Source organism: Daktulosphaira vitifoliae, unplaced genomic scaffold (assembly GCF_025091365.1).
Source record: "Daktulosphaira vitifoliae isolate Bord-2020 unplaced genomic scaffold, ASM2509136v1 Scaffold_3, whole genome shotgun sequence".
Classification (NCBI taxonomy): domain Eukaryota; kingdom Metazoa; phylum Arthropoda; class Insecta; order Hemiptera; family Phylloxeridae; genus Daktulosphaira; species Daktulosphaira vitifoliae.
In genome coordinates, this window is record NW_026099574.1 from 28,351,255 (window position 1) to 28,379,125 (window position 27,871).

The 27,871-nt window shown below is 23.2% G+C and overlaps 2 protein-coding genes and 1 long non-coding RNA gene across 5 annotated transcripts; 1 reads left to right on the forward strand and 2 right to left on the reverse strand.

Moving 5' to 3' along the window:
• Positions 1-2,340: 2,340 nt before the first annotated feature.
• LOC126902426 (uncharacterized) lies at positions 2,341-11,573 on the reverse strand. 2 transcript variants are annotated; one of them, XM_050679683.1, is made up of 10 exons: positions 11,386-11,572; positions 11,241-11,267; positions 10,996-11,025; positions 7,006-7,053; positions 6,150-6,179; positions 6,038-6,067; positions 5,667-5,738; positions 4,231-4,272; positions 2,904-2,984; positions 2,342-2,819 (listed from the first exon to the last, which is right to left on the reverse strand). In XM_050679683.1, exons 1-10 carry the CDS (start codon positions 11,504-11,506, stop codon positions 2,536-2,538), a joined length of 765 nt encoding a protein of 254 aa, XP_050535640.1. In that variant the 5' UTR covers positions 11,507-11,572; the 3' UTR covers positions 2,342-2,535. The 2 variants fall into 2 exon arrangements, with proteins under 2 accessions (XP_050535641.1, XP_050535640.1); XM_050679684.1 differs by lacking the exon at positions 4,231-4,272 and having other exon boundaries at positions 2,341-2,819; positions 11,386-11,573.
• LOC126902428 (uncharacterized) lies at positions 9,580-10,884 on the forward strand. The gene is made up of 3 exons (XR_007703214.1): positions 9,580-9,859; positions 10,385-10,474; positions 10,568-10,884. It is a non-coding gene; the product is annotated as an uncharacterized LOC126902428 (long non-coding RNA).
• Positions 11,574-17,383: 5,810 nt separating the features above from the next.
• On the reverse strand, positions 17,384-22,479 carry LOC126902427 (uncharacterized). 2 transcript variants are annotated; one of them, XM_050679685.1, is made up of 10 exons: positions 22,339-22,479; positions 22,188-22,214; positions 21,668-21,697; positions 21,068-21,115; positions 20,569-20,598; positions 20,407-20,436; positions 19,594-19,665; positions 19,013-19,054; positions 18,116-18,196; positions 17,384-17,783 (listed from the first exon to the last, which is right to left on the reverse strand). In XM_050679685.1, exons 1-10 carry the CDS (start codon positions 22,433-22,435, stop codon positions 17,479-17,481), a joined length of 762 nt encoding a protein of 253 aa, XP_050535642.1. In that variant the 5' UTR covers positions 22,436-22,479; the 3' UTR covers positions 17,384-17,478. The 2 variants fall into 2 exon arrangements, with proteins under 2 accessions (XP_050535642.1, XP_050535643.1); XM_050679686.1 differs by lacking the exon at positions 19,013-19,054.
• Positions 22,480-27,871: the final 5,392 nt, after the last annotated feature.

Genomic DNA, 27,871 nt, shown 5'->3' on the forward strand with positions numbered 1-27,871 from the left:
ATAGCTATTTTGTAGAGTAGAATTTAAGACAAATTTTAGTAAAAAAATATCTTATTAATATTGAGTAGTAAATATTCTGTAGCGTTTTAAAGTTTGTGAAAATTTGATATTTCATGTACTATTTCACGGTATTAAACATTGAAATACGTATTGAGAAAAGGACAGAAAAAGACGCTATCTTTTCATGATTACTGTGTATACATATGATGATAATGTATATACATTACAAACTTGGCATTAATACCATGATAAGAAATTAGATAAGGCAATTATTACTTATCACTCTCATTCAAAAGTATATTGAAAAGATAGCGTTTTCTTCTGTCCTTTTCTCAATATGTATTTCAATGTTTAATACCGTGAAATAGTACATGGAAATTCAAATTTTCACAAACTTCAAAACGCTACAGAATATTTACTACTGAATATTAATAAGATATTTTTTTACTAAAATTTTTCTTAAATTCTACTCTACAAAATAGCTATCTTAGATTTTTTTTTTACTTTTTATTTAAAATTTTAAAATGATTAATATTTTTAATAAAATGTAAAAAAATTAATTATTGAGATATAGCTATAGACCTAACGTATAACTATTATTTAAAAAAAAAATCAGCTAAAAATATTAACTGGATCAAAAGTTATTTAAGTTGTCAGTGAGTGGTGGGCCACCCTGTATATNAATCAACTAAAAATATTAACTGGATCAAAAGTTATTTAAGTTGTCAGTGAGTGGTGGGCTACTCTGTATATTTTTTAAATAGTGGTGAAATTAATTTTTTTATGAACTAATGAGCATTTTTATAAGCTAATAAAGAAAAGTTAATGTAGACGGAAGGAAGTAGAGTTGTTTTATTATAGTGTTTTTAAATTTCTTCCGAGTAAGAATACTCGGAACAAGAATTTTACGCATTAGGTGTGTTGTGGTTGTGCACAAAACCATGAAAAATCATAAAAATTGTTTATTACAGCAGAATAATTACATATTTGTTTTTGGCTTTAAAGCGCCTACTTGGAAATATTAGAGTTATTAATGCGGGAACCTCTGATAAATAAGGGAAGTTGCATTATATAGTTTATATGACAACGATTTACATTCGACTTATGGTATAGGGTGAGGTAACAGCGGTGACAGTTAAAAAATAATACGTCAAGTCTGTCAGACCCTTGCTACCCGGTCTGACCAAACGATGACTTAATATCATTCACATGGTGTTTTATAATATTAATAATAATACTTGTGTAATATGTTTATACAACGTGTATATTAATAATGCAGTTATACTGTCAGTGTGTATACATTAAGTGGTAACAAATTATATTTGACCCGAGAGGAATAAAAACCTCCGGTTGACCGAAGACGCGGAAGAAATGGTTGACGGAAACTCATTTTTCAGACGTTTCTTCTTAATTTTTCACGATTTGTATGCCGTTTAAAGTGATAAAACACGAATAAAAGACACACTAAGAAACACGTGTAATCCAATACCAACTAATCGATTATCGTCCATTAATTAAACTCGTAATCATTTTCATGATATAAAAAAATATTTATTTTAGGACATTCTATCACTATATTATCTCGTGGACCCCCAAGTGTTCGTCCCCCTTGCCCTTCCCCCTATAATCCGGGCCAGAGATCATAGTTTACCTCGATCTGAATTTCAATGTCTTCAAAAATATAAGATTAAGTATAATTTTTGCTTTTTAAAAGCTATTTGCATTCTATTCGCTTTTCATATTTTATTATATCCGAGTTACAAAAATAACTAAAAGATACAAAAGTGCGAGCGGAAATTCAGATCGAGGTAAACAATGACTTAAACCTAAACCTTTTTTTTGTTCGTCACTTGGTTTGAAAATAATTATGTATTTATCTTCATTGACTACAATATTGCCGTTAACATTTAACCAACAGTGGCCTTTGTGACCTCTCTTGGTTACGTCACTGTAATTTGAATTAATAATTATTAACAAAAAGGTATACACAATCAATTTTAAAATTGTATTAAAATATTTAGGTTGATTTAAATAGTAAAATATTAAAAACAAAAATGATGAAGGATTAAAATATATTTTTACTAGTTTACGTAAAAATACAAATTTGAACAAGTGACAAATATTGTACAATTTTTTTTTTTTATATTAAGATGGTTTTTATTTTTACTATAAACTTTTATTATTATACCTTTTATATTAGATTATTAGTTTTTTCTAGTATGTATAAAGAAACATATATACTTATATATGTATTTAGTATCAATAAATTATTTGAAGTAAGTATATAGATTACATTATTTTAGATTTATAATGTCACAAAATAATGTATATTTATATATTAATTAATAATTAAAAAACAAGACCTTTATTTTTAAAATTTCTTTCATATTGTTTGTTAAAAATGTCAGTTTTTATGTTTTATTATTTTAAATTAAAAATTGTTTAATTATATATGATAATTTAAAATTATTGATTTATTCAATTTTTATGAGCATTTTAAATAAAATTGTAAATTGTAATTTTTTTTTTATTTTATCACCAATCTAAATATCCTCTGAATTTATTTGATTTCATTTCAATCACACTGTCTTTCATGCCTTTTTTTGGATTATTCACTTTTCTTTCTTTAAACTCGCCCGGGTCGCATACATCTATGAGATAACCTGAACGGTCACGAGGCCTGAGATGACATATTTTTCCAACGCAGTGTGGAGAGTACACCCAATCAATTACATGGTTTTCGGTAGATAGAACCAAGCCAACAAACTTACATTTAATATCATCATTTGGGACATTTTCATTACACATATGATGATTTGCTGTAACGTATAAAAAATAAAAAATTTAATTTCCCTAAATTCATTTATTTTTTAGTTACTTCTAGACGTAAAAAATAATTTTACTTAAATTTCTTCGAAAGAACTTAATAAATATTTTTTTCATAATTTGTTTTCGTTCTTTTGCGACTAAATTGTAATTCAGTGCTGTAAAATAACAAAATATATTAGTTTCGTTAGAATTAAAACTAATAAAAAAATTAATTGAAATACGTATTTTCAACGTAAACCAACAAAGATTATAACAAATCATGAATTATAATCTATTGTGAAAGCCAGTTACTTTAGATGAATTTTAAGATTTATTATATAATATATAATATTTATACAGCTCTGAAATTTAAAAAGTCTGATAAATTAAGAATTTCAAAATTGCGCTCTCACTTTTAATTATAACACATGATAAATTCATTAAAAAAATTATTTTAAGTTTTATATGGGATATTTATTTTAAATGTTTTTTTCGAATCGATTATGAAGAAAATGTAGTTTACATTTAATAAACTGGAAACTTTGTTATGAAAACCAAAACATAACAAGTATATAAACAAATAATTAATCTTTGATATACTTTATTAATCTTATATAATTCGCTCATTCAGCTAATGTACAAAAGTTATATTGTTTTTTGCAGAAGTGTTATTTAAAGTGATCTAATGAAAGAACATTCTCAAGGGAATTTTATCAGTAACGTGAATTATTCCTAAAGATTTTGTTCTTTAGATTATCATTGGAATACATATCTAAAAAAAAATTGAGTCAAATTATTTTTTTTAGTATACTGATCAAACTTAAAAATGATTTGATGTAATGTATATTTATTGAAAAATTTATGGTGGAAATGTAAGATGAATATAATCATCTTTTATTTGGATAATAATCGCAATATAACAAAAATATTAATAATTTTCTAAAATAATATATTTGTTGTTCAAAAACTAAAAATAATAACACTCTTAAATAAATGTTTTAATGTAGATGCAATCGAAACATTTTCTAGTCAAAATAAAATTCTATATAATTATTGCAGATTGGGTTCAGTTAGACTTACAATTATAAATTACTTTTTAATATTATTTTAAAGTGTTTGCAAACTCGAAAACATATAATTAGATAATTAGTTAACTTTTATTCGAAATAGACTATGTCTACAACTTCGCTTTATAGAAATATTTGACGCTCAATAAATAAATTTAGAAGTGGCCAATTTTATACTTAACTCAGGCCCATTTGAGAACAACGTAAAATATAATTAAATAAAGATAAAAAAAAAATATTCTTGTTTTTTGAAAAAAAGTTATTACGGTAATTTTACATCAATGGCTATATAAAAGTATATATACACTTATAAAAGTTCAAATTGATTCCTGTGATTATAAAAATATATAATTACATGGGTTATATACATCAACATTTGAACTTGATGGACGACCACCTTAAAAAAAATAATAATAATAATTTTAATTTTTTTTTTTCATTTCTGTCATATCCTAATTATTTGTGTTTACTTAAAGAATAACAATACAGCCTTATTAAAATAATATGTGGTCTTTAATGTTTTATAATTTTTTTTTCTATTAGAGTTTAATTGAGTGGCATTTTTCTAAGACTTGCTAATTTGAATTATTTTAGATATTAACATTATTTCACTACAAAAAAAAACAATATTTCTTAATTAAAATTAAAATTTGTGTATAACAAATAAAAGTAAAATACATAATTTTTAACTTAAATGAAACAACTTTTTACCAGAACAAATATATTTTTATAGCTATAGAAAATTTGCAAAAAAATGGCCCGGATTTTTTATTAGTTTTTGAAAAAATTCTCAGTATTTAGTCCAGAATTACTTATTTTTAGAATTAGCTTTTTTTTTTTGCTAACCTTAATTTTTAGGGACAGAATTTTTATTTTTAAACGCTTTTCACTTACAATAATAGTGTGATAGAAGCATAAGAATATTTTAGATTATAGTCACCAAAAATCTAAATACGTCTCTGATAATTTTCATACACTACTGATAACTGCGACTCACAAAAAAAGAAAATTTACTTATTAAAATTTTTGTCGACACAAAACACAGAGTTATATCTTATACTTTTACTTCGAGTTATAAATTCAAAGAAGTAATTGTCTTGTGTACTATTGAGTTTTATTAAAATTACGTTATTTGAAAATTTTATAATTTATATATTATTTATATTTATTTAAAAAAAATTCTATCTAATAATAATTTTTTTTTGTAAAATATTATCCGAATTTTATTTAATCGTTGCTATTCAAATTATATTTTCAGTTAATATTACCACAAAAATATAATTTGTTAATAAAAATAATATATGGTACTAATTTGAAGTAATAAAATAAAATCAAGAAAAATTAGGACAAAAACAAACTTTTTTCCTTTTTTTAATTTTTTCATCTTAAATATTTAGGATATACCAAAAAATAAAAAATTTTTTTTTTTTTCAAAAAATAAGATGTGTGGCAATAAAATTTGTATATAAAAAAAATTAAAGCCCCTAAAAAATACAACGTATTGGTGTTTCTAAGTTTCATTCTTCATTTGTAACAATTAAAAAAAGATAACGCAGATTTTTTTCATTTGCTTTTTTGAGATGTTTTAAGGTCAAGGAGAAGGGCAACATTTTTTTAATAAATTATTCAAAAGGACACTTAAGGTGTTTTTTGTACAAAATCAATTTGAAAAAAATGTTTGTATTTCCAAATATTCTACTTTAAAGTTGAATGAAAATTAGTGTGAATATCAACTTAACGTGGCAGCAGTGTAATTTGTAATTAGCTACACATCGATGATTAAAATCTTACTTGCTAAATTTTCATATAAAGTTTCGATATGTTCTTCAGTTTCAATGTGTTCGGATACTTCTTTAATAAATTCTAGAAAATATAATACGTTTTTTATAATTATTCTTTTAAACTATTTAACATATTTGAGTTTCTGAAATTGATAGTTTTGTAAAATATGTACAAGGAGATTGATTTATCATATTTTTAAAAAATACTAAAATATTGACAAAAAAAAAATGTTAGTTACTTAATACTTAAAAGTAACTAATAATTAAGAAATGAAGAAATATATGAAACTAAAAAAAATAATTTATATATATATGTATATATAATAACTTAAAAAAGCTTCAGATATTAATAAAAGTTTAAAATTTTTCAAAATTATTTACCATTTTTATCTTTTGGAAATAATTCAAAATCTGAAAAAAATGTATTTTAAATTGAAATCTTAATTAGAATTAAAAATTTAATAAAAATAAAATGGTTATAACAAAAGATTACCTTTCCTTAGAAATAAATTTGCTATATCACCTAAAAAATATAAATTACTCGTTAAACTATAATTAAACTCCTAAAATAAAAAAAATTGTATTACGTAAATAGATAAGTTACACTTAAGAAACTTCAACATGTAAAATGAGTGGCAAGCTTTAATCTTCTTAAACTTATAAAAAATGCTTTGAAATATTAAACATGATTTTTATTATATAATGAAGTATTATGTAATGAATATTAAATAAAAATATTTAAAATTTCAGAATAATTTTCATTGGAGTATATAAACATTGTATTAAAAACAAACATTCACTCGTTTATCTATGTTGTTGATATAGTATGAAAATGATAAATAAAATTAAAAAAATGTTTTATTTGGATAGATTAATCTTTCTGATTCACTTATTTTCAGTATAATAATTTTGTCAAATATCGAATTTCTAAGATAAAGTATAAATTTACAATAAAACACCAAAAACTTAATCCTGAATTTTAGGAAATTAATTTTTTAAAACAAATAAAATAAATTAAAATAAATACAGAATATTTTGATAACAATAAAATCTAGTATTAGACATTTATAAAAAAAATTATCAACATAACTTGATAATAACATATGTCACCATTTTATTTATTTTTATAATTTATTGTAAATAAATTTTTTTATTTTTAAAGAGTTTGACTACTTAAAACTTTATAGAATAACAATAGGCGCAATCTGGAGGTCTAAAATTATGAAAATTATATATTAATTTATATAGAAATGTTTTTAGCAGGATAAATTATGTTAGATCCCCGAAACATTTTATTCAAAGTGCGCCTATAGAAACAGCATATTATTTTACTTATATATGATAATTACTATAACTATATTGTCGGAATCGAACGTGAAAGACATAGTGCATATCATCTGAAAAATTATTGATATTAATATATTAGACAATTAGGGTATTACAAAAGCAAAATGACCTTTGTTTTACTATCAGTAAACAGCTCTTATGTAATCTCTTAATGGTTACAGATATTACTGGAATAATGAAGACATCACTAATAATAAATATTCCAGATATAACTCACTTGTTTTATCTTCACTCAGGTGTGCATTATGAAATTTTACGAGGGAGGGAAAGAAACATTTATTTTTAATCATATTTTGTTTTTGCTCATCACTTTTTTAAAATATTTGGGGAAGGGCTTGTGTTCCCAAGGTCAAAAGAAACATTTCATAAAATTACGAAATATTGTTGTTGCTTAAAATTCCGTTAGTAAAATATGGTGATCGAAATAATCGAATGACTTAAACAATAATACAAGGATTCTATCCATGTATCTATTCATTGGACAGATAACTTCACTAAATTGAATTTTGTGTACAGACATACCACTAGACAATGCTCAACAGGCTTTAAGTAAGACCACACGTCTTTTATTTAAATTACGTTTAAAAACGATTAAATTTTAATTGATCATTTGCTATTATTATTATATAATTTACAAATTATTATTTCGACTATCAAATCATTCGATTATTTATGAAATCGAATCATTGGAATATTGAAGTCGATTATTTCCATCACTAGTACAAAGATTAAAGTTAGGGGCGAGGAAAAGTTCACAGCCTTATACTTTAATTGAATCTTTTAAAGAAATTATTTATCGCAAAAACTTATAATTTGGTAGAAATACTACTTAATATATTAAAATTGGTATGAAAACTCATTAATTAATATTAATTATCTTTAGAATTATTAATTAATTTAATAAAAAAAAAAATCAAATTCGTTATCTAGTCTCAGGCATGAGGCAAGTTGACACCTTATCTTAATTTTGGTAATGCTTTAGAAATATATTATATACGTATTCCGCTAATAAGAGTCACATTGTACCCCTTAAGAAATTTTGGATGTATTATATAATTTTTAATTGGTTTACTGGGTAATTAAAAAAAAAAATAGGAAGGTCACAGCACAGTGGGGACGTGGCATAGTTGTGATAAGTATAGATGACATATAACAGTAATTAACGTAATAATAAAACTCATCGATGCGAATCTGATAATTTGTTTGTTGAATATTGTGCATTATAGTTTATTATTGTCAAAATAATTACGTTAGGAACTTAAAAATTAACATAATTAATACTACAACTAAAGTGATACACTATATCAATAACTTATCAACATTTTGTAGAAATTTTTGCTTCGATGATCATTTTCTCATAGTAGATAAATCATCGAAATGATTTTCATTTATAATAATAACGTGTTTTTAAAAAATTTTAATTAATTTAGTACTCACTTTAATATACAGTATCTATAATATTTATAAATATTTTTCTAAACTTCTAAAACTGAGGGTTTTTTTTTTAATTTTCGAATGTGATAAATTCAGTTAGATCGAATTAAAGTTTTTTTTAACTTAAACACCATCAAAATTGGTCCAGTGAAAGCTGATAATTTTTATAAATAGACAAAAAATAACTCACATCATGATAAAATTAATATTTTCTCAGCTTTGTAACGAAACTAAAATTGGAGTGAAAAAATATTTAAAAGGGAAATTCGATCTGACGACCCTCTAAGGTATGTTTTTAGATATTTATTAGTTTTATTTTTTCAGTAACTGAGATAATTCAACTAATTATATGTAAATTATTTTGTATGCAAACATTTCTTACACTAATGACAAAAAAAAAAGTTTTCATTTCATTTTTAGTCGAAAATCCCCTCTAGTACTAGTTTAATTTAAATAAGCCTTTAAAATTAAAATAATTTTTATTCGTGATATTTTTCTTTAGCTATTTTAATGTTAAAAAATGGATTTATTTATTTACGTTCAAATAAAAACTTTATGCCGAAAATCAACAATATTAAATTGTTTTTGTTATAAAGATGTAAATGCGATTTCAAATCAGCATATGGGTTCATTTAAATTATTTTCGAAGAATATGTCATTGTTTAATTAATATATTTAAAATATATGTTTTCATAAAAAGTTCGCAAATGTTACTATAATTTTTTTAATTCAAAAGTGTCAACTTGTTATGCTTTCACTTGTATATATTTTTTTAGTGAAAAACTGTAATATTACGTTCCTAATAATTAGCAATAAATGATTGCATTACAATCTTTATTAGTAACGAGATGTTTTAAAGAAGAAGTTTTTCATTACTCTATAACTGAAATAAATGTGTAATGTAAGTTTTTTAGAGCTGGTAATTTTAATTGGGTTGTCTTCAAAACTAGTTTAAAATCGGCGAAGGTCAAGTAGGAACCATAGAAACATAACATATTGAGCTTTTAAAATGATTATTTTGTTATAGAAATTCTATATAATTTTACGTAAGATATTATTTTAAGTTAAAAGACTGAAAATTATTACCCCCCTAAGTTGTGTGTACACTTGAATAAATAATATGGAATACGTGTAACATTATTTTGATATTCAAATTGTTAAGTAAACATATACATAAGTCAATATAATGATTCTTTATACTAGTAGACTATTTAAGTGACATATGGTACAAATATTTTAGTTTAAATTTAAAATTTTAAAGTGTTCATATTTATTTTGTCCTTGAAATATTTTATGGAATCTATAACTTTTTAGTAAAATTACCTTGATCGCGTTAACATTAATTTAGTAGATTTGAAGGATTCAATGTCCAAATAGTCTTAAATAAAAACTGATACAACTTTTATTCGGACTGAACTAAAAGTATGCCTTATAAAACAAACTTTAAAAATATAATTGCACAACGTACACATATTTAATTATTAGAATATTTAATTACAGAAAGCTATTTTGAGGAGAAAGGATATATACAAAACCTCAAAGTTTTATATTTTTCATTATTATATAATGTTTTAAACATTTTCCGGAACTAAAATTGTATATATAATTGTCATTATTTACATAACATGGGAGTAATTAAAATTTTATTCGATAAATAAACTTTTTTTTTTTTGACCCCTTTTTACATTTAGTATTCATTCAACAAGACGAATAAGTAATTAATTAATACGAGGTGATTCGTTTAATGTTAACCACTCCATTACTCTTAAAATAATAGTTATGTTAAGTAAATAATTTTTGGTATTTTTTAGTCTAATATATTTCAGATTTATTAGATTTATTTATTTTTTTAAATGGAAACATACATAATTAACTAGCTTATAAAATGCAAAGTTATCTATTTAAGAAAATGACCGATTATTAATAACTTTTGATCTGTTATTTCAGAAATAATTATAATTTAAAAATTTAGACTGGAGATGAGATGCAAGTATGGTAATATAGACATTTCTCGGGCGCACCTCACCTTCCGTCTAGGTATAAAATTTTTTATTAACTTTGGACATACTGGTCCAAAACTGGTTATAGATCAGTTATTTTCTAAATTACATTATTTTTTTATTTCATAAGTTAGTTAAATATGTATGTTGCTACTTGAAAAGACAAAGTTGACACCCATATAAGGTACAAGGGATGAATTAAAAAAGTAATGAAAAACTAATAAATCAAGAAATATATGAGACTAAAAAATAATTCACTTAACATAAATATTATTTTAAGAGTAATCGAATGGTTGACACTAAAAGAATTACCTTATATAAAGTACATAATCTGTAAAACTATAATATATTCTATTTTGAACCATTTGAAGCATTAAAAATTGAATTATAGGTATGTATATATAATTTCTAATTGACTAATCGATTCCATTAATAAATTAAAATAAGTATTGAAAAAAAATAAGCTCTTTAAAATATAAATACGTGTGATAATATTCATATTTAACTAGTTACATTTAATATAAATAGTTGTTTGTTATATAGTTAAAAATATCTTACATTGATTTAGTAAATACTGTAGTAAACCATCTAAAAAAGTATTAATTGTTAAAATGTTTAGGAAAAACATCTAAAATAAATTATAACTATTACACTTTATTTATATTCTACTTGAATGGAATTTTATTAGACATAATGATAAATTTGCAAATGTTATATAATTTAATTTTTCCAATAACAGTTGATAAGTTAATATTCTCGAATGTAGTTAAAAAAAAATGGTTATTATGCCTTTGATAACTTACTGTTTTTATTAATTAATGTTATAAGTCCTAAAATAAAATTCAAATGCATTATTGAAAATATTAAAATAACCTTCAGTAATGTGATTGATATGAAAAGATAAAAATTGTCGAATTATTAAATAAAATAAATAAATTTTTGTTATACTATGTAATAAATTTGTTGAATCCTCCTCTTGTATTTGATCACAAGCAGGACATATGTGTACAACGTACAAACTCAACAAAAGCAATAAAGTGCTTATCAGATTCATTTTATTGTTATACATTTTTTTTTTTTTTTGACGTAAAAAATTGACCTTTAAAATTAAATTAACTTAGTTAAAATGAATAAAACGTTAAAGTATCATTGATTTTTATACTTCCTTTGAATAAAAATTGTACTCTTAAGAATATTTATTTTTCGTTACAAATTTAGATTTTTAAAATAGATAGCACATATCTTGTAATAATTCAATGATTTTGAATTATGGTTAGGTGTGACTAAAGGTCGATTCACACTATACGGAACGTCTACGTCACGTTACAGATCGGGAGCCTCACGTAAAAAAAAAATTAACCATATATTTACGAGGTGTTGACGTTATGTAACGTGGCCGGTGTATGCGAACAATACAATACGAATAAATGGTTTGTTATTTTGACGTGACGCTGCCGATCTGTGACATTCCGTATAGTGTGAATCGGCCTTTACACTAACAAAAAATGACTTGAAGTGGTATAAAATTAATAGCTATGTTGAAATATTCTTAAATAATAATTTTTAATGTTTATCGAATTTTTTTTAAATTTATTAAGTTTTAAAACTGTCAATAAAATTATATTTTAAATCATTTTTTTTAACACTACACGTTTCACAGTATAGGCCTATAGGTCGATTCACACTATACGGAATTTCAACGTCATAATATCTAGCCATGTATTTATATCGTATTGTTCACATACACCGGCCACGTTGTGTAACGTCAACATCACGTAAACGGTTAAATTTTTTATTTTTGATGTGACCCTGTCAATCTGTAACGTTTCGTAGAGTGCAAATCGCCTTATGAAATTCAAATTATCTTCTTCATAACTTCGAAGCATGACTGAGAAATTATTAACATATCTTATTATTTAATAAAACATTGAAAAATGAGCAAATGCTGGAAAAGTTGTTAACGACATACGATTTTCAAATTTTTTTTTTTAATGAAAGAGCTCGACGACTTTATTCTAGGAAAATTATTCGCGAAGATGAGAACTTTTTTTTAGCATACCGTGAGCGTATTACTCCCTGTAACAATTTTTTTTTTACGGTTGGGTTGAGTATTTCTACCGGAACCTGTAAGGACAGCCCTAACGTGTCGTTGGTGCGTGAAGTCCACAGGGCACCAGGTTAGGGGGCGAAGCCCCAGCTAATTGAGCCCAGTAGCTATATAAAATTAAATTTAATTTAATTAAAATTTCTATTTCCATGAAAAAAAAAATTATTTTTTCGGAAAATTACACAGGAATAGAGCCATTTTCTTTTTTACAATTTTTATATGATTCTTTGAATAATTTTGACTTTAGATTATTTATATCACATCTAGTTTTTTTAGATAATTATTAATTAGTAATTAAGCGAAAATATAATGTAAAATCGTCATAAAAATATAAAAATTTTTTTTCTTCTAAAATGATTTTATGATGTTTCAAAATGTTATACAATATTGGGGACTGTTCCATCAAGTTTAACCAAATCAAGTTTATTAAGTTTTTGGATCTTTATACTTAATTTTGAAGGCCATTTTTCATAAAAAAAAAGATATAATTTCGGGTATAATTTATTTTCGAATTAACTTATAATTATGAAACGTTAACTGGCATAACAATACTACAAATACGGGAAAATCTCGAAAATTCGCAATAATTTCTGTTTTTTTGATATACTAATCGAGTATTATTTTATTTCGAAGAAATTGAAACAAAAATATAAAAACAATCTCATATATATTGGTGTTTAGTAAGTTAGGAAACGGGTTTCTATTGTTCTCATTATTTAAAACAGTTGATACGTTTCCTTACTTACTAAATATTCTGTAAATATTTTAATAATAAATACAATGATGATTTAGATTTTATGTATAATAATTGTATAATTAATTATAATTATTATTATAATTTTATTATAATACATAAAAATACAGTAGTACAATTTAGAATGTTTCTAACGATTTCACTGGTTTTTACATTTTACTCATTTAGCCAATAAAAAATTAACACGACCCAAATAAATTTGATATGTCGGCAACTAAAGTGATAACGATAACATTTATACCTTATACTTAACGAGAACACATCATTTGACACTTATTTCCTTAATCATGGTACATTGTTATTATTATCATGTTTAAAACGTGTGTATTTATTTCAAAACATAAACCATTAAATTTCAATAATGAATAAAACCTAACTATTAAAACCAAAAAATTCAAATTGAAATAAAATAAAAATGAAGTTATAGTTCGGCGATGAGTTGACCTACGCAATAAATTGACTGCCATCCAATTATATCATGATTTATCTATTTTTTTCTCAAATCTTGTTGGATCGATTTTACTTTACTATTAGTCAATAATTTAAAATTACATATTGTCGAAGATAATACTCCAATCTTTGAAAAAAAAAACGGTAGTACAGTGAGGTCGACGCTCAGTGTGGAAGTGGCATAGTTGAGACAAGTATAAATGATATCTGACTTTGATTAAAATCACTATCATAAGAGAAACGCTTCGATGCAAATCTGTAGATTGTGTTTAATTTTAAGAAATTGGTAGATTATACCCAAAATAAAATGAATTCCTATTTCCTTTACTATTTCTGATTAGTAGTTTTTTGATTTAGAAGTATAACATATGAATAAATATTTATTATAGCAATTAAATTAGTATGAAATTGATATTTAATAATTTAATATTGTAATTTTTTCGGAGAATTTATAAAAAATTATAAAGTAGTTATTACTTTTATGGCAATGTGTAAAAAAAATGAAGGACTTCCCACAAAAATTTTTAAATAATAATTTGTTATTAATTATAAATAGATAGTCTTCAAAAAATTTTCATCAGAGTCAAAAATATTCAAAAATATTCATTTATTATTCTATGTTTCGTGCTAATTTCAAATCAGCAATTATATTTTTTCTATCAGCAATACTTTTTGATATTAATACTAATTAGTTATTAACTATAAGTTAAACTATACGGAAAATAGTTCTGTCTATTTCATCTATTTAAACACCAAGAGTTACATAGAAATTATTAATATTTCTTTTGAAATGATTTATTACGATAAAAAAATTATTAAAATCACAAAAAAATTGTTTCTAAATTAGTACAGATTTTGAATTTTACTATGTTAAAAATAATCAGTGCGAAATATAATTTTAACCTAATTTTGTTTTATAAAGTTGATTTTTTGAAAGTTTATAATAAAAAAAAAGTTGAATTTGTTATCATAACTTTTAACTCAACTTAAATTTTGAAATTTATATTATTAAATAGAAAATTTTATGAGATTTAAAAAAATTGTATTTTAAGATTAATATGCAGGCAAGAAATTGTATAATAACTATTTACTGTAAATTTATCAGAAAAGCTCAATTTTTTTTTTGTAATAGAACAATTAAATAGAAATCATAGTTAAAATTTCTAAGTAACTTTTGATAATTAAAAAGATTCTACAAATGAATTAATCAGAACTTTATTAATTTTAATGATTTACTTTAACTTAAAAAACCATTTAAAATGTTGTAAAAAAAATCTACTCAATTGAGCGTATTATAAAATGTAATTATAATGTAAATTTTTTTTGTTAAATTCAGGTGAAACTAAAAATAATTTTTTGTTAGATTTATGATTTATATAGCAACATGTTACCAAAAAAATTGGAATATTATAGACTGTCAGTAACACACACAATTAAAGTTAAACAATTCATAAATTACAAAGTAAAATTATTTAATTTTGTAGTTGAAACCTATTATCATATCAAACCTAATTTGCCAATGAATACTTAAAAAACATTAGAAACTAATGATTTTAATTGTCTATATGAAAAATGTGGGCTAAGTGACCTTTTAATTTATTATTATTAATTACTTATTAATAAAGTGGAAATTTTTTCAATTTTTGAGTATAATATCTTTAACTAGATAATAATTTGATCATTTGATGTGTCATTAAAATGAGTTAGTCAAATGAGAGCCACAATTAAAAAAATCACATAGTACAATAATTTTAATATGAATAAGAAATTTCTTCAAACGAGGGGAGACTATAGTGATTGGGTCTTGATATTTATTAAAGTTATTGAACTTAAATGAGATAAGAATCAAATGAATTAAAATTTTTTTTCTAACTCAAAAACTATTGTAAAGTATTTTAAAATAAAGTACAAAATCTAAAAATTTAATACACTTAACTAAGTTAAGTTGAATAATTAATTTTTTGAGAAAAAGTTGTCTTTTCGAATTCTCCCCTGTGGGAAGGTGAAGGGTTAGATTAAAAAAATATATATACCAAATGATAGGTGAATATCTATTATATCTATTAAAAATTGGGTAAATATTTTAAAAATTATATAAATAAATACCATTATTTAGATTTACTTTTTATGAAAATTCAATGAAAATCTAATTTAAAAAAGCTAATTAAAGTAATATATTCCAAAAATAATAATATCCTCTAAATGATCAAAACAAGCGTGGATTAACGCCTCCTTATATTAGTTTAACTTAGTGATTATCGATGTTAATATTTATTAAGTTTTATCCAGAAGTATAATGTGACTTTATGAATTTAAAATCAATTAGACTCTGTATATTATACCCAAATCAATTCATACAATTTTGGCTACTGATTAAAATGTTTAGTTGTACAAATGACAAGATTATGTATAATTAAAATATAAATTTGAAAAATTAAAAAATAATTTATAATTAACTGAATAGTAAAATTACAAATTATAGTGCAACAATCAGTCAAGTCTATTTTCAAAAATTTATCAGAATAAATAATATTTTTCAGTAATATCAGTGATAATATTTTATAAGTTAACAATTTTCGCAAATAATCTGAATATAAATAATATTTTTGTACTGAATTAATCAAAAACCTGTATTTTTCAAAACAAAAAAAATATTTTCTGGAAAAATTTGGCTTGTCTAGTTTTTGCACATAATCATTTGATTAATTTTATACTTATAAAAGACTTGGTGACAGTTGTTTAAAAACATTAAAATTTTAAATTAATCTACCATTTTTTAAATATATTTATAATACGAAATAATATAAATAATAATAAATATTAAAGGTAAAGGAGACATACAGGAGTGTGGAGATTATAGAGGCATAGAGTTTATGAGTCGCAGTATGAAAATTTGAGCAAAGGTAATAGAGAAGAGAATAAGAAATGAAACATCGGTATCTAAAAACAATTTTAGATTTATGCCTGGTAAGTCAAAAATGGAGCCAGTATTTTGTGTGAGGCAACTAATAGAAAAGTTAGGAAAAAGAAGAAAAAGCTGTGTAAGGTATTTATAAATTTGGAGAAAGCGTATGATAGAGTACCGAGAGAGGTTTTAAAGTGGTCATTAATGAAAATAGGAGTCCCGAAAAGGTACATTAATATAATAGAAGATATGTATGATGGCACTTGTACCAGGGTAAAAAGCGTAGGAGGAGTATCAGAAGGTTTTCGGGTAAGAGTAGGAATGCATCAAGGTTCTGTTACTTATTTTCTATAGTGATGGATGAAATCATTAGAGAGGTGCCGTGGTGCATTTTGTTTGCTGAAGATATAGTGTTAATAGGAGAAAATAGAGAGGAAATAGAGAGGAAATTAATCAAAGGCTAGAGGTGTGGAGATCATATCTTGAAGAAAAGAGTTTAAGTAGAAGTATCAGTTGTGATAAAGAGTGGTGGTATTAACGAGGATGTAAGACACAGAATTAAGTGCGAGTGGTTGGAGTGGCGAGAAGTGTCTGGCGTCTTATGCGATAAACTAATTCCAATGAGGCTGAAAGGTAAATTTTACAAGACTGTAGTGAGGCCAGCTATGACATATGGTTCAGAGTGTTGGGCGGTTGATAAGAAAGTATAAGGAAGAAGAATACAATAATAGTTAAAATCAAACAGTTATATATTAAAAACAAATAGTTCAACAAATACAATAATAATATATTCATTTCAATTTGTTTAATGTATAATTTCGTTAATTACCAATCTAATATTTCTTGAAAATTTCTATCAAGTAAAATCATTGAAATTACACTATCTTTTTCAAATTGTTGCGCATTTGTTATTTTTATTTCTTTGTATATTCCTGGATCGTATCCTCCGACAATAAAATCATGATTTCCGTATTTTGTCGTAGTGAATGGATAAAAGAGACACATATTACTATAACACCGAGGTGAATATACACAGTCTAGCACTTGTTCTTCAGTTGATCGAATTAATCCAACCAACCTACACTTAGTATCACCGCTTTGATTATCTTCATTACACATTTCTTGATCTCCTGTTGTGTATCAAAGGAAATAAAACTATAACCTATCAAATTATATAATTTAGTAGCCATATTCCAAAGCCATTAAGTAAATTTTAGCAATTTATCGAGAGATTAAAAAGTTAAAAATTTTAACACTTTTATGCAAATCGTTATTTTTTTAATTATTAAACCTTTTTTTAGAAAAAAAGTTTAATAATTTTGACTTTTGATTTTTTTAGTTCATGATATAAAAAATCCTTATTTATATGAAATTATAAAAAAATCTCGAACTTTTTTTGTCAGCTTTTGAATATAACCCATTGAATTTAAAGAGTTTTCTGAATATATTAAAGTTATTTTACTTAATTGGCTTCGAAAGTAGTGAACAAATATTTCCTTCATGATAGCTTTTCGTTCTCTTGAAACTTTATCGTATGTTAGCTCTATAATATAAACAAGTGATATTAATTTTAATTTTGATATATAAGAACATGATCAAGTTTATATGTTTAAAACACCAATAATTTCAAAATTTTAATTAGTCTAATGTGATATTTTAAACATGTTTTTTTTTTAAATATTTCTTTACAATCCTGAACAGGATTGTATAGACTTATAGACATTTGAAAGTAAAATTCTTATGAAACTCCAATTGGACTACAATTGATTATGAAAACCTTTTTTTTAATTTTTGCTCATTTATTTAAGATGAGAAACTTGTAAGGAAAGGCACCTAAAAACCTTTGATGTCCTTATATAAATTGACCTAAATATTATCAACAATATCTTGTAAGATTAGATTAATTCTCGAAAAATTTTTTGTTATATTTTTTTTTATATTGTATAACATTAAGTTCTTAAAATAAGTTATCAGTTGATATATCTCCTCCTTAATTCCCTGACATTGTGACTATATACCATTAAATCCAGATCACAATAGGTCAGGTTGGGTACTGGTCAAATTCAATATTATTTTCTGTGCAAGTAAAGTATTGTAACTACAATTTTTGAAATGAAGTAGAATATTTAATTGCTCTGAATTTTAACATAATCAAACTACAAAATGTATATGAAAATCAAATACGTTTTTAAAATTTCTATGAAAATTTGTAGATATAATAGATAGTGTATAAATTTTATTTTGAAATATATTATATCTTGTATTTATTATACATATATATATATATATTGATGTTAAGCAAAAATTTATATAGTCAATTAAAAAAAAAAAATTTTTCAATTAAAAAAATCCTTCTTACTTTCGTTGTTATTTATAATTTTAGCACGTTTTGAACGGTTCACTGAAAATTTAAAATTTACAAAAAAAATATTTTATTGAAATTTTTCATATGTCTTTTTATTATTATTTTTTAAATTCTTAAAAAATATAAAGGTTTTAATTAAGTTAATTTAACTAACATTAAAAAATATTGCTTGGTTAGTAAAAATAAATAAGGTAAATATAGTATAAAGTAATAAATTATAGCTTACATAGTTTATATAATTAATAGTACACATTAAACAGTTTTTTATGTGATGTATATTTATATTATTTTGACAATTCAAAATGTACAACTAAAAAGTAATTATTTAAGTAATAAAATTTTAATACGATGTATTGTTTTCATTTTCAAGCTTTTGCGTTGATTGGATAACAGTTATAAAAAAATCAAGTGTTTCAATTAAAATTGCCCAACTTAAAAAAAATATATATTATTATTTAAAGAAATTATGAACATATAAAATTTGAAATTAGAGTTTTTAATATTTATGTTTTAAATTATGATGACATTTCTACTAAAGACATTTTTTTTATTAAAATGAGTATTAAAAAACATACTTCCATAACGTCCGAAATCCCATTTGATTTGATTCTCTATGTTTATGTATTCTATTAATTCTTTAATGAATTCTGTAGAATAAAATAACATGTTTATAAACAATATTTTAATATATCTAGCCTTTACACGATGCGTCTTTATTAAAGAAATGTAATGTACCATAATTTATAAAAAGGATGCTTTTCATAATATTTATTTGAAGTATTATTAATCCAAGTGGGTTAATGACAAAATTACAAATGATATAAATTATTATATGAAGAAACGTAAAACTTTTTCTATGTAAATATCCTTTTAATACTTTGAAAATCTAATTTCTTCTGTATTTCTTATGTAAAATCATAAAATAAAGATGTAAAAATACTTTTACATATAGCAAAATAAATTATTTAAATCCGATAATTAGCTATTGAATTTAATATTTTTGTGACAAAGCATATGCCCAAATTTTTACCGGGTTGGGTTTGGTTGGGTTGGGTTACTGATAAAAACTCCGTCAAACTATTAAGACAGAACCAATTTCAAATAGTTGAGAAAGAGACTATTATAGTCTATAGTTATGATGATATCACAAATGATATGCTATCATAATTGAAAAATTTATTTTTGGTCAACTAGTAAAGTTGTTTTTATAGAAACCTTATATTTTAAGATTTTTATATGGCTTATACTAATTACTTATTATACAAATTGTGGGCAATTATTTTAGTAAAAATAATTTAATAACAGTTATTAAATTATTTATTTTCATAAATATTTATATATATATATATAGATATATAATAAAGTAAGCAGTAATTTTTAATATTTACCTTCTTGATTCCTTGAAAATAATGAAGAATCTAAAGATAGAAAAAATATTTGTAGTTATTATAACATTTTATAAATGTAATTTATATAATGATCAACTTTAATTTTTTATCTAATAATTATTAATATGTAAAACTATATAATACTTGATGATAAAATAATACCTTTTCTTAATAAAACATAGCCCAATTCATCTAATAATAAATTGTTTAGTTGAATTATCAATTATATATTATAAGTTATATTAATTAAACTTCGGCAATTAAAAAAGGCTTTAAAACTTAAATGTCAAAAGTTTATTTTTAATAAAGTATTTATGAAAATTATTTTATATTTTATTATAAAAAATATTAACAGCTACAAAAAAAAAAAAAAAAAAATTACCGCCAAAATTTACTCTTAGAAATAATTTTTCCTAACAATAAATTTGATATTTTCTTTGATTCATAAAAATAAATCAAATATAGTATTCTTAATACTCCACTGTATATGGAATATTGTATTGTATTGCTTATTTCATTAAAACATGTACGTAATTGGAAATAAAGTACTTTATTTTTAGGTCTAAAAAATACATTATTTCCTGTTGAAAAATATCTTTATAATGAATTAATTTCAAAATTCTATTCTAAAATTAAATTATATCTAAAAAAATTTAGTTACTATAGTTTCTACTATTGAACGGAACATGAAATGCCTCCCACACTAATCCTGAAATAAAGTTTAAATTAATTTTATTCATTAGTAAAATAAATTAGTGAAATATAAAAATGAGATTTTTTGTATTAATGAATAAATTTATAAAAAAGCAAAACTATCACTAGACGTTATAATGTCCTGGATAAATAAAATATCTTCACTATAAAAATAATAGTTAAATTTTTGGACACAATTAATGATTTGACCTAATAGTCCATAGATTTAATATCTTACATTTTCTGTATTTTTTAGTTATTTTTTAATACTCTGAGGAGTAAAAATTGTATAGATAATTACATCTATGAGTAATTTTAAACATGTCCGAAAATTATTTTTACAAAGTTCAATTTTTAATTTTCAATTTAATTTATAATAATTGCAGCAATTCGTAATAATGTGATTCGCATAATATGTGAGATTATCGAAAACATTATATATATAAAATTATGATACTTAATGTACTAAATATTAGACTTTAGTACATTAAAATTGAGAAATGTGCACAATAGACCAACGTATACATTTTATTTTCATATTAACTCTATAATATTATTAACATCTTACCATTATCTAGTATGTATTGAAATAATTTATCTAAAAAATTAAATCATAACTTTAAATTTAATTATTAATTAAAATTCGTAATAATATTTATACTTAAGTTTGAGATCAGTATAGTCCGAATTTTAAAGTACCAAACGGGTTGGTTTGGTACTTTGGTCTGTAAAACTAAAAAAAGAGACCAACCTGACCAAATAAAAATGTAGATCGTACCGAACCAAACAGAAATTTTAATTAAAATAAACGTTGGGACTGAATATGATCGTTACAAATAACACACAAATATTTTCTATAATTTTTATTAAATATTATTTTATACTTTTTGTCTAAATTTGTTTAAATTCTCAAACAAATATAATTGTAAATCTTCGACATCTTATTATGATCGAATAAATTTTCATCTTATATACAAATAATATAGGTATGCATTTTTTCCACTTTTCAAAAAACAACACATTTGTAATTAAAATACTTAATTAAATTTTAAACTATTAATATAGATACTACGGATGTAGTTACTTACTATTTTGATCAATTAATGATAATAAATCTGAAAATTAAACTCAAAATATAATACAAAATTATAATAACAATACCTAATGAAACAAAATATGTTTAAGAATAATATTAATCAAATTATTATATCTAGTGTCTATATACAAAATGTTGCTTACCATTTATAAAGTGAGTTACATTGGATTGGGCATCAACATAATTAGGAGATTCAACGCTTAAAAATAATGCAAAAGAAAAAAAACAATTCGAATTCATTGTTCTTGTCTTAACAGGACTAAATGATATTAACTACTGAAATTACATGCATTTATTGAAAAAGGTGGAATGATAAAATATATTTTGTTATAATTTATAGAGTAATTTATCATTATTTGTTAAATCGAAATATTATTGAATATTGAGATGTTTATTCATATACAGGGTGATTTTTTTTATCTTGAACTACTTATTGAATCGAATAATATTATAATAATATTTAGTATGAAAGTATTTCATGGTTTATTAATTGAGAAAAGTGTGTAACTAATGAAAACAAAAGAAATTTATCAATATTACATTTATTTTTCTATTAAATAAATGGTTAATGATAAAAGGATCACTTGTATAGTTCACGTTATATCTGTTTATTGAATTTATGTATTCATATTTATGTTATATTTTTTATTTTAATTTATCATTTGGTTATAATAACAATGTCCATTGAAATCCAAATTTAAATAGTTACTTCAAATAGATTTCTGCATCATTTTTCACATTTTTAAATAATTCCTGTATAGCTATCATTATTAAAAAAATTATTTTGTTAAGTAAATACAATTTATTTATAGTAAAAATATATACCATAAAAATTATGTATTACAAATTTTATTTAATAAAATGACAACATTTTTAATTTATCAATTTGCTTTATTAAATCCATTACTCAGTAATTTAGTAGTAATTAACTGGTACGAAAAAGTAATGATTTCTATTAGCGTAACTTGGTATATATAAACATTTTTACATTTGTAAAATATAGACTGGAGATGAGTTACAGGTTATGTTATTTTTATTATTATGAATATCTCAACTATTTTGTAAATAATTTTATACATTGGTGGTAAGAGAGTGCATCATCTCTCTGTAGTATATATTTAAATATATTAATGACTGCCAAAATGTTTGTTCAAAAGTAAAAAAAAACATGTATGTTACCATTTAAAAAAATAAAGTTTGTATCCATATGTATTCCTAATGCCGGAGTAATTCTATGTTTTTGTAATTATAAAAACATTATATCCATCTCGACAGACAATTTATTTAAACTCTTAAATGCCTGTCCTGTCCTTTAACTTTTGCCATCATATACTCATAATATTCATTTAAATGGATATATATAGATTTCTTTTTATCTATACAATTCATGAAATTTATATTTTTGAATTCTAAACAATATTTAGATTGAAATAAAATTTTTCCAAATTTAAATAAAGCATATTTATAGACTTTAGAATATTTATATCAACAGGCTATTTTCAAACTTATACTTTAAGCGTACTTTATGTTCAACTTCGGTTTTAAAAGAATATCTTAATATATATTCAATTTATTGAAGGATACAAGTGTTTCATAAATATTTTTACGCCTAAAAGATAATGCAGAATAATATTTACAATGTCTTAAATAATATTCATTATAATAAACTTTTAGCATTTATAACAACAATCAGAGCTAGGAACCGAAATTATTTTGGTTCCTATCCCTAATATATAGAAATGTAAAAAATTAAAGAAGCCATAGAATTGTACAAAATAAAAGAAGCCATAAAAATTCTCAAAAATTAAAGAAACCTTAGAAATGTAAAAAAATTTAAGAAGCCATAGAAATGATCAAAATTTAAAGAATCCATATAAATGCATAAACTTTAAAGAATCCATATAAATGCATTAACTTTAAAGAAGCCATAAAAATGATCAAAATTTAAAGAAGCCATAAAAAACTCAATATTTAAAGAAACCTTAGAAATATACAAAATAAAAGAAGCCATATGAATATTCATAATTTAAAGAATCCATAGGAATGCTCAACATTTAAGAAACCATAAAAATACTCAAATTTTAAAGAAGCCATAAAATTATACAAATTAAAAAAATATAAATTCATAAAATTAAAAAAAGCCTTAAAAATAAACCATACATCAAAGTTTAGTTTTTTTATTTTAATATTAATATCATGAATGCGATCAACTTTAAGTATGGCATTCAAAATAAATCCAAACTATTTAGTGAATAAATTTGAAACATATACTTACTTTTTAAAAATAGTATTTTTATGTTAGTTAACATGCAATCATAATAACTATAATAACTAAGAGTGCCCTTAGTATTAATACCAGATTTATATTAGATTTTGTAGTGCGCTTATTGGATATACACCTGAATAACCTGGTTTAAATATTACATCAAGTAATTGATATATATTGTTAATTATTCATCAATTGATAAAACCAATTCAAGAAATTAAAATTTTGTTTTACTATTTTCACACAATTTTCGAACATCATATTAAAGGTGTCGATATAAAATTACTCATTAACCATTTTGAAGATTTATATAGAATAGATATTATAATATCAATAGTAACAAGTTAAGTTTAGTTAATTTACTAATAAAAAAAAATTGATTTTTTTAATATTAACCACTTGATTTCTCTTAAAACAATAATTATGCTAAGAAAATTTTTCTTGATATATTTTTTGATTTACCCTTTAACAAGTATTTTTTTAATTCATCCATTATACCTTATAAGGGTTTTAATTTTATTTATTTTTTTAACGACAACCTACATATTTAACTAGCTTATAAAACAGAAAGTGATCTAATTAAAAAAATGGCTGATCGTAAACAATGAGTACTTCTGAAGAAATTTATATTTAAAAATATAAGAGTGGAGGAAAAGCACGCCAGAATAATACTTTATGATAAAATAACAACTCACACATCATTTCCAATCAAGGTTTTAGTGTGACTTATTTGAAAAAAGAATTCGTGTTGCCTAATTCAATATTTTTTGTTCTTCATAGTTAAGTATTGTTTGATTACATTATTTGTAGATATTTTACTGATCTATTGTTTTTAATAAAAATTAAAATTTTCAATAGCAGAAAATATGAGTAATAATAATAATGATTTTTTAATATAAAATTGTAAGTAAAATTGTTGTATTAGTTAATATTTTTATATTAATTCTTTAGTGAATTTTTCAGAGAACAAATATTTATTAACTTAATGAATGTGATATCAAAATATGACAAATTAATAAAGAACATAAAAAAATGAAAAACTTTAAAAATTAGCCACTTAAAAATTTTCTTTAGGATTTCATAATGTGTGCCATCGTTAAAATCTCTTATCTTTACAAGTACTATGCCTGATGTAGCTTATTTCTAATTAGATTATTGGTCTTTCAAAAACTTATAATTTTTTCACAATATTTATGTTTAATAACAATAAAAGCGAAACATGACATCAAAAATAAATCATCATTAAGGTTCGGAATTTTATGCATTTATAAAATTTGTTTGAACCACTTGAAAAACACTCAATTCCATAAACATTTATCTTAGGTATATACAGTACCAAAAGAACTTTTTTTTTCTAAGAAAATGATACCCTCACGTCCCCTTCGAAAAAACTAAAATCCTAATTAAATTACATTGATTAGGATTAATACATAAGAAAAAACGAATATCTTTTTATTATTAATGTACTCGGGATGACTGAAACAAAATATAAATGCATAAAGTTCCAAACCTTAATCATTGTATTACTGTCAACTGAGGTAATTTTGATTATTTTAGTTAGTTTTTTTATATCTTCCTGTTCGCCACTATTTTAATATCTATATAAGAAATCTGAAAATAATGAAATTTATTTTAGTTTTAGTGTTTAATTAACACACTAAGATCATATTTATTTATTCTAATCATTATTTTTATATATATTGAATTTTGAAAACACTTATCAAATGTATAACTAATTTTGTATTTTTATAATCTCCTACTTCTTCATTTTTTATGCAATCAATATATTTTTTATCATTAATATTGATAGACATTATTCTAAATCCATAAAGTAAATTATTCTAGTATTATTTAAAAATTAATACAAATACTGGCCATTAAACAATTGTTAATAAAAATTAACATTTCGTTCTAATAAATTATTATTATAATCATATTTTTTTTAAATTTGATAATAATTAATTGAATAAAATTATTGATTACTTAATGATCAGTTGTCTAGTTTTACGCTCTCATCCTTTAACAAGGGCATTAGGTGTATTGACACCAATACGACTAACATTAAATCGGCAAATATGAAAGTATTTGTGTTTTTCAGAAATTTTATCAATACTTTTTAAACAGCATGTTGATTATGTTTATACTGATTTAAATGATGCTACTGAAAAATTTCATTATAGTAGGGTAATATATAAAATCGAGCCCTGACATAATTGTTCTAATTGTCACATTATGGTCATGTCCTATTGTAAAACCAAAAAATACAATGTGATAGGTTGTTATGCAACTAGATGGCAGTTTTGTGGCGAGGATGTTTAGGTAAAATATTTCAACATAAACAACAATATATTCTGACAATTTAACGAACTTGAACGTCTGCCAACGACTAGCAAAAAGAGTCGGAAATTTCGTCAACAAAATAAAATAAAATAATAATAATGATAAATAACTGGGGATGTATTATTTTCGAGCGAAAGGCAGAAAAAGGGAGTTTGGCAGCTTACTGCGTGTCGAATTGTTACGAGAGTCGGAACCCAGAAAAAAATAATCTGCCTGGCTCGTTTTTTACGATTATTGTAATGTATAACTTAGAAATTTGGCGTCCCCGTGTACAGTGTTAGATTTATAAACGTAAAAGTCTGAGAAAAAAACAACCTCCGATTTCCTTATTTTTTTTTTATGGTCATCGCAATCGGTGATTGGCCGCGCTTTGGATGTATTCGTGCCAACAACTAAGGACAAAACGAAAAAAATAACAATAATAATAATAACAATAATGCAAAATAAATGTTATGGCGAACAACCGCACAGAATCGCGTATAGGCGATTGTCCTTAATAAATTTCAATTAACATTTCTCGTATTTGTTTTAATTTTTGTTCCTTTTTTTTTTTTTTTTTACAGAACAACCGCATGTCGTCGGGAAGACGCCAACAAAAAAATTACACAGACGCTGTTCTCAAACAATGATCCAACTTTTGGCCGATAAATATTATAAATATAATTGTATTAAACGGTGTGCACCAAACGTGTAAGCGAAGCGGTTCTCGATTTTTGTATGTGCACAGACCCTCGAACAATCGCATAAACAAATTATTGCGTTTGTTTTTTATTTTCATAAAGCTCCCTTAGGGTTTGAAAAGAAAATTGATTAAATAAATCATATGAAATTGAAATACTACCGCGTCGAGATTGTTCTAAAGCCGTTAATATTTCATTAAAACTTTTCCCATATTGGTACTATGTAGCGCTAACAATTTGCGAAAAAATAAAGAGAAACACTGTATTATCGTATACAATTGAAGTCACAGGAGGGAACACTCGATGACGATGACACTTTATGTGCACTTAGCTAAGATAACACTACGCTAAACAAAAATCGAGATATTCGCCAGACACGGAAGGGAAAAA